The sequence below is a fragment of the Columba livia genome, chromosome 6, assembly GCF_036013475.1.
Source record: "Columba livia isolate bColLiv1 breed racing homer chromosome 6, bColLiv1.pat.W.v2, whole genome shotgun sequence".
NCBI classification, from domain to species: domain Eukaryota; kingdom Metazoa; phylum Chordata; class Aves; order Columbiformes; family Columbidae; genus Columba; species Columba livia.
In genome coordinates this window covers 7,739,929-7,750,660 of record NC_088607.1, presented here as the reverse complement: position 1 = coordinate 7,750,660, position 10,732 = coordinate 7,739,929, and the positions used below count along the sequence as shown (strand labels likewise).

Genomic DNA, 10,732 nt, shown 5'->3' with positions numbered 1-10,732 from the left:
CTAACATTAGAACTTCGGCATAAGTTAATTAATGCAGAAATTGGCACTAATAGATACAGTTTCAGACTCATTTGATTATCATCAGAAGCTAGTGATTTCATAAGGAAAATAATGCTTATTTTATGCAAAAGTTGCCAATCATTCCAGAAAATACAGGGTGGGGTATTTTGAATGTTACAGCAAATTAAACTTTTTAAAGCAGCGTAACCAGAAGAGGGTTATTTTTAAAAGTGCTACCTCTGAAAAGCTGATTGCCCAACACTATAAAAATGGTCAAAGCCATAAATGCCAAGTTCATTTTTATTTCACTTTGGAGGTAACTATCTTTCAAATCCCAACAGCTGGACTATTTAATACAATCTGGTGAATCAAAGTATAATTCTTCACTGGGCTCACAGTGGGGAGCCTGCATTAGTGTATGGCAGCATTCCAACAACTGATGCACAGCCAAGCGCTCTGAAGTCTGTTTCATTTATAACAAAAATGGATAAAACGGCAATCATATTTACCACCTTCAAAGGACAGAAAAATGAAAGATGTCGATATAAAGTAGTTTAATGGAGAAAACCAGTGATTAAATCAGCGTTTCAAGCATAAAAATAAGAATTACTATTCAGACTTTGTTGTACGAACATTCCCTTCTTCCTTTACACGGTTGCAGCACCAGCCTGACAGTGATGCTGTTACAGCTGAGGTATTGTTAAAAATTATTAACCCTATTTATCAGGTATTCATAGCTCATTTTCCCTAGTTTGTCGAGACCAGAATACAGGCATAATAAAGTTTCAGTGTAAGAATGAACATAATTTTGGTGCTCCCTTTCAAAAAAAGGGTTTTGCTGCTACAAATAAAACTGGGAAAAGCAATTAGTACAGATGTAGTTAGCCACAGTTTTAAACAATTACAAATTTGTCCAAAGTATTTGCATTTAGCTCTATGCAAAGCTCTTTGTTCATTAAGATTGTTAATGTCTCTATCAGTATTCTTGTTATTTGTCCAACTATATATTTATGCCAGAAACTGACAACCTAGTCCTATTGTACTCATTCATGCATAATTGTTCCTAAGTCTGCATACATTTCTATGACTGAACACATAAAATCCGTACTGTGAAATTCAAATTTAGATGATAAATATATTTTAGATTAATTGTACAGGATATGCAATGTCCCATGCAGTACTGAGTACTGCTTGTGAGAGAACAGCCCCAAAAAGCAATATATTCCATTTATTTAGTTACAGAAGCTACAGAAGGTGTAAAAATAAAGGGTTACGCCTGATGGGCCATCTGTGAACTAGTACTGCTGTGCCCTTTGTAAATAATTTACAGTAGGAGCACAAAAGGACAAACTAAGGGTCGGATTGACAACTGAGACTTGAATTTTCTTTGTTTCCTCTGGTTAATATTATAACCTTGGTATTATTTAACCTCGCTCAGTGCTCTATTCATGAAATCACTGTTATGTGTTTCCATTAGAAACCAGAATTTTATGTAAATATCATGGAAAATTTTATTGGATTAAGTCCCATCCAATTTCCTAACAATACATAAAAGCAGAAGGCTAAAGGAAACCAGTTGAGAATACTGTACGAATATCAATTTTTTTTTTACAGGGTATTTAGAAAATGCTGGTAAAAATCTATTCCAACGAAGACTATTTTTGTAAGTAAACAGTGTAGGCATGGGAGAGTCCCCACGGATACTCTGCCTGGAGTCTGAGCTGGTGGGACCGAAGCCGTTTCTGCTACAAGAGCCGACACCAACATGGCACTGAATTAGTAGACATGGTCTTTGAGCGAGCTGCCCCATTGAGGATGCTGAAACAGCTGTCATCACCCTTCAAAGCAAAATTGCTTTCTAAATCAAAACTAACTAAAACTCACCCAGTGCCATTCCTTACTCCCCAGAGGTGAGATTTGAAACATTAAGCTGATTTGACAGTTGCTCACCACCAGTTGCTTCTTTATGATGCTTAAAAGCCAGGCCTGCATCTCAGTTAGAGCTTGTCCTTTGCCTAGGTACCGCCCAGCCCACCCCAGCATTCCCATTGTACTGCAAGATCCCCATATCAGGTGATCTTATCCTCACTCAAAGACTTTTACTGAGAATAAAAGCCATATATGCATTTCTTAAATATTTCAGAATTTTTAACAAGGCAGGGGAATACAAGAGACAGGACCAAAGGCAACAACTGAGTAACAACGATTTTTTACTGAACAATAGTAAAAAAGACACCAATTTCAAATTTTGAACATCTTCAGCGAACAAAAAATTCCATCACACTACAGGATTTGTCAAAAGGAAATGACAGGGAACACAAACACCAGTGAATTAGTCTGGTGGTTCCCTCCTCTGATATAATAGTCCCAGCACTATCTGTAACACCAGGCATCTGTGAAGAAAGTGCAATAAACCTCCATTTCTGGAACACCTCTGCCAAATCTTGCTGAGCAGAAAGGTGATCAAGAGAGCAGTGAGCAGAATGGAACTGCAGACAACCTTTGTATGGAGATTTTTCCCATTTTTATGGTGCTTTTTAAAAAATGCTCACAGAGATTGGCAAATTAATTTAAACGAAGAATCTTGGAGAGCTTCTACCTGCACTCAGAGCGCGCACAAAAAGCGCAGTCTATGAAAAATGTGTGACAGTATTTTTAAAACAGTTAATATTGAGGAGACCTCAAACTTCTGGAACATCTCATTGTTTTCTTCATTTGTTGTTCAGGCTAAATTACCCACGTTCAAGCTGCACTGGAAAACCTTTAGAGTTTTTTCTGGCTCAGGCTGAGCAGCTTCCCGCAGAGCTGGTGGATGATTCAAGGGTACTAAGATTACAGCCAGAAGAAGGACAAATCCTTTAATTGTATAAAATCATCAGATTAAGACTAACCCTCTCTGTGGTTCACTCTGTTAGGGGAGAACTCTGCTGCCCAGAAACAAAATGTTTACAAAGTGCTGGAAAAAACAGAAAGGAAACAAAATCCCCCCAAACCCAGGGGCAGCCACACCTTTGTGTCTGCACCCCCAGGGCGTCACGGGAACTCTCCCGCTCCCAGTGCAACTCAATTGTCACCTGTTCTCTTCTAAGCAATTGTCACAGAATTACGCTCACGCTGGGTTAAACATTTGGGAAGAGATTTGCAGAGGAAGTTACCTGAATACTGAGGTAAAGCCTCAATTTCTCTACAGGACACACATTATTATGTCATCCCCTTCAGCACAACCTCAGCGAAACTTCACACGTTATGGATCACCTGCTTAATGGCTTCAGACCCTTCTTCTAACAACCCCCTGCACTGAAATAACACCTCACTTAGTGGTTTGAAGCCCTAATTTTTCTTGGAAATTAACTTGTCTGAGCTACCATCAAGGAGAAGTTTCAGAATCAACGTGTATTTGTTGACATTACAGCCTTTTTTTGCCTTTGGCAGCTCACACCAGTGGCTGAGCTGATTCAGCTGGAGGCCAGGGCTTTAGTAACACTTAAGCACAGAGTAACCATATTGCAAGTCCTACTTCAAGCAAATGCTGACATTCCTCACCCCCTTAGGATTTGGGTTAGATTGAACCTGACTTGGGGGCAGGGAGGATCCAGGATTTTTCTCAATGAGCTGACTTGTGTCTACCTGTTGTTCACAGACACATTTTCAAGCCTGTGTCTTTTTCAAAGTCCCAACCTTCTTTCTCCATGAGAACTGGTGTGCTCAACTGTTACTCAACATAAAGAATGATGAATAGGGCTGTTTGCATTTAGATGTCTGGAAGTATTACCTCCTCCTTCAGATTACAAGCCTTAGTAAATGGTGCAGCGAAGAGAAATATTTCATGCACAACTATCCCTAAGGTTTCAAATAGGAAGCTGTCAATTAAAATCCAGGTGAAGAAAAAAAGAGACACCTGGTAATTATGAGACACACAGTCCTCTACTGAGCTACAAAAGGTTTGCTTGGCTGCTGCAAACAGTTGGAGTAGGTCACACCTTTGTCAGATTTCAAGGAATTGCAAATGATAAGACAGCTGCATCCTTTTACCTCAGGTATGAATGAGGAGAAGAGGAGCCACAATAACTCTTTTGTGTGCCTTTGTCATTTAGGGTATCTGGTCAAAGCAGCGTGCTGTTTGTTTAGTTAACACGGGCGGCTTCAGGAAATAAGTGTGGTGCAACAGGAGGGGAACAGCCTGTGCTTCAGACTGGTGTCCTCGTAACACGTGTTTCGGGGGGTGGTTATTCACTGAACCAGCTCTCATGTGGCCCCTAGGCCAGGCACGAAAGACTGGATCACATCTTCTGGTTTATTTTCACCCATCCAATGAATCCAGAGATCCAGTTTATGCACTGAGACCATGCCGGGACACAAATCAAACGAGGGACAGTAGGGAGATTGGCTTCAGAAGTGTTCTGCTGACCCAAACTAAACTGCTAGTATAGATGTACTCAGGGAAGCCCAGAAAACTGATTCTACAGCCAAGTTGTCAGGCACGTTAGACAAATAAACCTCTTTCTGACGTCTGCTTTGAGTGAGCTGTGTTTCAAAACAACGCTCACACACCTGGGAGTCTGGAGGCTGCCTCTCCCAACCTCTGCTGCAAACAGTGCTCAGAAGAAAAAAAATATAGTAATTGCAACTAACCGTGGTGCGAAGCATCCAGGTTATTTCTGCTCCTCCCTGCCAGCCCAGCGGCATCAGAGTATGAGCGCCCCAGCACCTTCTCGCTGCTGGAAAACCATCCTCAATGATGAGTCTTTCCAATTAAGCAGGTTTACACCAGCGACAGCACAAAGAAGCCCTGCAGCACTAAGGAGTCTGGCCCACCACATTTGTTTTAATGCTTTAAACAGATAAATTAAAGTGAAATGTGTCTTTTAGGATGTCACTGAATAGGCAAGCTGAGAAATAAATTGAGCTTCACATATGCTTTTACAACACATAACAACCGTGACTGTCAACACAAGATCCTTTTCACTGTCAATTCACCATGCATTCTGCGAGACCTTGGGGCCTGCAATTATTTCATTTCCTTTCTTGTAAATGCAATTTGCACTTAGTTTGGTGGAATAAAAGGTAGACAAAAGGTGCAAAGAGTTGCTGTATTTTCTGATTAAGGTTATCAGTTCAAAATTGTAGAAATCCACAAACTACAAACAGTATTTTTCAGGAACAACCTCACCTTTCTGTCAGGGTAGCAGTTCAAGAAAACCCAATGGCATTATTCATCCCAAATTAACTGTTGAACAAATCTTCATCTTTCTGATTAAATTAAAATGAAGATCACCTTTCTTCTAAGGATGCTTAAATGAAATAAAAGGGGGAAATACATATGATTGCAAAACACAATCTGCTTTTAAAACTCAGTGCGAACTAAAAAAACTGTAGGGCAAAAATGAAATTGAGCTCTTTATCCATTTAAAATAAATGATAAAAGTACCTACAGGAGAGTGAAGTAAATATTAGTTCATAAAAATAAATGCGAACTGAATTTCCAGCTCATTTGCCGTGACTTACTCCTTTGAACTAAGCAATGGAGCCTTGCTAGAATTGGTACTGGTGGTATTTTTCAACTGACAGAACAGGAATTCAGAGGTTTAATTAGACATGATTACAATATTCTGCCGATCTCATTTGTCTCATCTATTTCCTTTTCTTGAAGTGACAAACTGACAAACCACCTGGCAAGGGAACTGAAGGAAGGGCACAGCCTGATTTCAGAAGGAGCTTGGTGGTGTTATAAAACAAACCCATCCTCCGTACGATCCGCCTGAAATAAATAGCCCTGAAGCAGGTTTAACTCTTTGATGCTGAACTGGCACCTTGGGTCTTCAGTCTCTTGAGACAAAAGATTCCTCTGCCTGCCTGTGCAAATGCAGCACTAACCAGGGTTTTGGGGTGGGTTTTTTTTTGAAGAATCTTGATATTGGGATTTAAAGGTAGTTCAGAGTTTTAACCAACAAACATTTAACAGTAATAATTACCACTCAATTTTGGCTCAACAGAAACTGCCCTGCACACCTGCACACAGACTAATACGACTTAAATTGCTAGAACTACCTATTTTAAAAATCAGGAGTTAAGTGCATAACTATTTTCCCTCTTCAGATATTGCAAAAAACTCAAGATTACTATTCCTTGAAAACTTTTCGAGTTCTATTTTTTTTAGTAGAGAAAATTAACTTTTTTTCCTAGAATGCTCAAGTATTCTACAGGAAAAGAACTTTATTAAGGATAATTCAACTTCTACTTCCACGTGAGACTGCAATTATCTGATGAGTCAGTGGTAAACAGTTGCAGACTGTACATTTATCCTTTTAACCAAAATAGATGTTAAAGCACTTTCAAAATGCACCAGCTAACCAGACCTTGTACTCAAATCTATCTAGAAATCCATATTCTACTTACTGTAATGTAGGCTTGGAGCCTGTGACACCCTCAGGCTGGTTAGAGACAGGACCTGAGGCGGGTACTTTGGAAGTGAATTCTGTCTCCAGGTCTTTCTTGTTCGGTGCTGTTTGTGCGGCACTGGCTCCCGAACCCAGCACAGGCAGAGATTTTGATTCTGATGTGGCCAAGAATCCAGTGGGACCTAAAACCCAAAGACAATTTAATGCTTCTGTCACTGAACTGTCTCTCTACAGAGTCCAAGATAAAACCATTGAGTGACATTAAAAGCAGCCACGTCTGGATCAGCTATGGCACAGACTTACACTTGCACAGGCTCTGTTTCTAACCAGGCAGAACATGGACAGTTTCTTACAGATGCTGATAGTAAAGCATAGCTTAAAAACTACACACCCTTTCTCTGTAGACAAGATTAATTCAAAACATTAGTCCTAAACCCCATTTCTCTGGTTATCATTCCTTTGAAGAGTATTTTAACAGTAGGGTCAGACTATTAACTCTTAACTAGAGTGTCTGAGCTGCAGGCAGGACAGAGCAGCCTGTGTTTATATGGCTGCGTGGGCAGAAAATCCTGATGGAGGCACCTCTTGGAAAAAATGAGGATGAAAAGCGACATGTGTGACATAAAAGTGAGTCACCATAGAAGTAAGCAAGGTTCTCCGTAATGGCTGAAATGGCAATAGTCTGGAAGAGAAAGTAAAGCTTCAAAGGTCACTTAAAGCATAGAGAAGACAAGGACCACGAAGGAGTCCAGTCACTTACTGCCACTGTCCTGGTCTGTGGTGACTTTCCGGCGCCGCAGAACTCGTTCCAGCTCCGTTTCACTGCTGTCTGTTTCAAGGGACTTCAAGCTTCGGGAACTAGTGGATTTGTTCAGTGTTTCCTACAGTAAGAGGATATATTATGTCTTGCCAAACATCTCATATGCACAAATTGAAAAACTTTCAAGTTGCAGAAAAACAACTGCAATTCTATATCAGTGTGAGAAGCTCTTCCATTAATACAACAGCGAGCAGCTGGGGCTTGGCTCACCACTGCCCCCCTTACATGGATTTCCAGATGCACAGATTAATCACACCTACACCTTACAGGGTTGATATCAGGCTTCAGAAAGATGCTCTGAATCAGTAATGAACAAACTCTGATGTTTGCAGGGAACTGCCGACTTCCTCCATCTTAATATTTAAAGGATCTTTAAAAACTGCTAGAGTGTTATCATGCCCATAATTAATCTCTACTAGCAAAAAGCCAAAGATCCTTATTTTGTATTTTAGCATGGTCCTGTGCTGCTGCATCCCAGTGTGTACACATATCCGCAGGAGTCACTATGGGAACTGCTGGAGAGGGTCCAGCGCAGGGCAACAAAGATGATTAAGGGAGTGGAGCACCTCCCTTATGAAGAAAGGCTGAGGGAGCTGGGGCTCTTTAGTTTGGAGGAGACTGGGGGTGACCTTATTAATGTTTATAAACATATAAAGGGTGAGTGCCACGAGGATGGAGCCAGGCTCTTCTCAGTGGCAAACAATGGTAGGACAAGGGGTAATGGGATCAAGCTGGAACACAAGAGGTTCCGCTTAAATTTGAGAAGAAACAACTTCTCAGTGAGGGTGACAGACACTGGAACAGGCTGCCCAGGGAGGTTGTGGAGTTTCCTTCGCTGGAGACATTCAAACCCGCCTGGACATGTTCCTGTGTGACCTCACCTGGGTGTTCCTGCTCCAGCAGGGGGATTGGACTGGATGAGCTTTTGAGGTCCCTTCCAATCCCAAACATACTGTGATACTGTGATACTGTTATTCTATCCTATAATCTACCTGATCTGACACAAACCTGAGCCTATGCCCAGATGCTTCATGGTTTCTCTTACACACAGGATTAGACCAAGCTGAAACATTTTTTCATACATACAAAATAGAAACTAATTCTATTACTGGCTTATGCCAAGGTGAGTATCTTGAATCAGCAAAATGTATATCCAGGAGCACTTTTCTTGGGGAAATAAAAAAAATCTGCTTTGATCAAAACCTGAAACCTCCTCAAATTGCTCACATTTTAACAGGTACATAGTGCACAGAGCATGTATTTCCCAACGGACAAAAGTCAGTTACTAGATAAGCACTCACTTCACTGTAAAACTTCCCTAAAAGATGTTTATAATGCAACTGAAAATTTGGGCCCCTTGTGCTATTTCATTCCTCCTCTGAGTCTTTGCCACCTTTAGGAATCCCATTTATTTAATATTCCAAAATGTATCTTATAGCATCTATCCAGAGCATAAATAACATGTTCTTAACATCTTCTGTTGACAAGCACATAACTTCCACACAGAACCAGCAAACGACAAAAAGAAACAGCATCCCAAGTTGCAAAAGCTGTGTTACTTTCAGCTACTAATTCTTCACCCCCGCCCAAAAGTTGAAGTATTTCTTTGGCAAGTATTTGAAATTGAACTGAGCAGGTATATTATTAATGAGTAGTATGCTCCAGATCTGTACAAAAGCCACTTGAGCAATGGAGTCACTCGAACTCTGCAATTTACAGAACATAAATGTGTTTTGTTTGTACCAATTATATAGAGGTCTACATGAAATGCATAATTAACATAGTAACAACAAATGTTTACTCCATCACATCCCACCCCCATGTTTGTTGTCTGACTGTGCCTAATGACTGGTCTCAGGAATAGACTGGCATTGGATTTTACACAGTTTGTCTTATGCCACAAATATCCTGAGAGGCTCAAGAGTAACAAGCGAGATACAGAAGTGCAGTGACTTTCTGCTCCCCCTCAAGTACATAATCAAATCTCCCCTGATGTCAGTGATACAGCGTCAAAGAAATAAAACAGCTATTAGAAAACAAAAGGACCTTCAGCAGGATCGTGGGTCCAACCCTCACTGGTCCAAACAGCACACTGTATCAAACCATTCCTGTACTCACGGAGTTACGTTTAAAACACCATCTCTGTGCTGCATTTTATTCCTTTTCTATTTACCTACACATTTAATTATCTGCCTCTCTAATTAGAGCTCAGCATGAAGGTCTGATGGCTCTCTAAATCACTTCTTCTCTTCTTCCCCTGCTTTCATATGACTGGAAACAGTAAATTTAATGTGCCATCGGTGCCGCACGCTTCATTTTAAATCACAGCACAGTCTCTTAACATCGCAGTGGCTACACTTGATGTACTGTCTCACATCACTCAAGACAATACTGAAGTTATTTCTATAAAGGCTGTTTAGGTGCTATTATGGATGATTAAAATACAGCCTTACCTGCTGTGGAGTGGATGTGAAATGTTTTGCTTCAATATGGGCAGAATTTCACCACATTTCACCTTACAAAGCCAAAATGTCACCTGATGCACTAAAGTTGCACTTCACTTTAAAAGCTTCAGGGTCACAGAAGTCAGGGAGCAAGACCATCCTTCTGACTATTTGATACAATTTTAGCACTTGTCCACAAGAAACAGCAAGTTAAATAAGCAATGTGATGTAGGAGTAAAGGACAGAACAGCAGCAAACTTAGCATGTTGCTCTGAGCAGGACCAAATACATGCCTAATAGGACAGCTATTCAGAATCATTTTTTTTCTACATATAAATGCAGACAGACTGCAGAGCTCTTGCTCTGTTCAGGCTACATCTATGCTAACAAGAAATTCAGTGCCTCAGGAGAGAGCAGGAGCTCAGAGCAGGTGACAAGAACCCTACGTTTCCTCTATGTGCGGTTCAGGGGCTTCACTTGGGACTAGATTTATTCTGCTGCCTCTCCCTCCCTGAGCATCCCCACTGTGAGTACCTGGAAAGTTTCCAAAGGATCTCTGGCAGGTGCAGACCAGAACATCCCCCCTAGCGGCAGGAACACACAACTCTGGAGGAGAGTTAACAGGCTGGTTTTCTCCAAAATAAATTCTGTCAGCAAGACTAAAACCAATCTTTCAGCCGGACCAAAGTCAAAAGTGGAATCGGGGGATTCACTCTAGAACTGCTCAACAGCTTCAAACCAAAACAGTAACACAGAACTTTCAAATACTTGGCTATTTTGCACAGAAGACCCTGTCAGCTCAATGAGAAGAAATAACTGAAATATAAACTACAAGTTTTCTTACCAGAATCCCTTTTAATTCTTTCATTGCACTTTCAGAGGGCTTTGGTGTTTCTGGCTGTAAACAAACAAAACACACGCAGGTTAAAAAACAGGTGAAATGGACTGTGACAGACTTTGTACTTGAAGACAGACGTCACGCACGGGTCTCCTGCACAGGTGTGTGGTTGTGTTATGTTCCTCTGCTCTCTCCTCTCACGGGTGCGTGGTTAACGTTCAAACTATTCTTC

At 40.8% G+C, this 10,732-nt stretch overlaps 1 protein-coding gene across 1 annotated transcript in view; it reads right to left on the bottom strand.

Moving 5' to 3' along the window:
- Positions 1 to 10,732, bottom strand: part of SHTN1 (shootin 1) — a 65,371-nt gene that overhangs the window by 3,907 nt on the left and 50,732 nt on the right. Inside the window, exons 14-16 of the mRNA XM_065066912.1 lie at positions 10,507 to 10,560; positions 7,159 to 7,279; positions 6,397 to 6,580 (exon numbers count right to left, since the gene is read on the bottom strand). Of these exons, the coding sequence (XP_064922984.1) occupies positions 6,397 to 6,580; positions 7,159 to 7,279; positions 10,507 to 10,560 (359 nt within the window). The remainder of the gene's footprint in view (positions 1 to 6,396; positions 6,581 to 7,158; positions 7,280 to 10,506; positions 10,561 to 10,732) is intronic.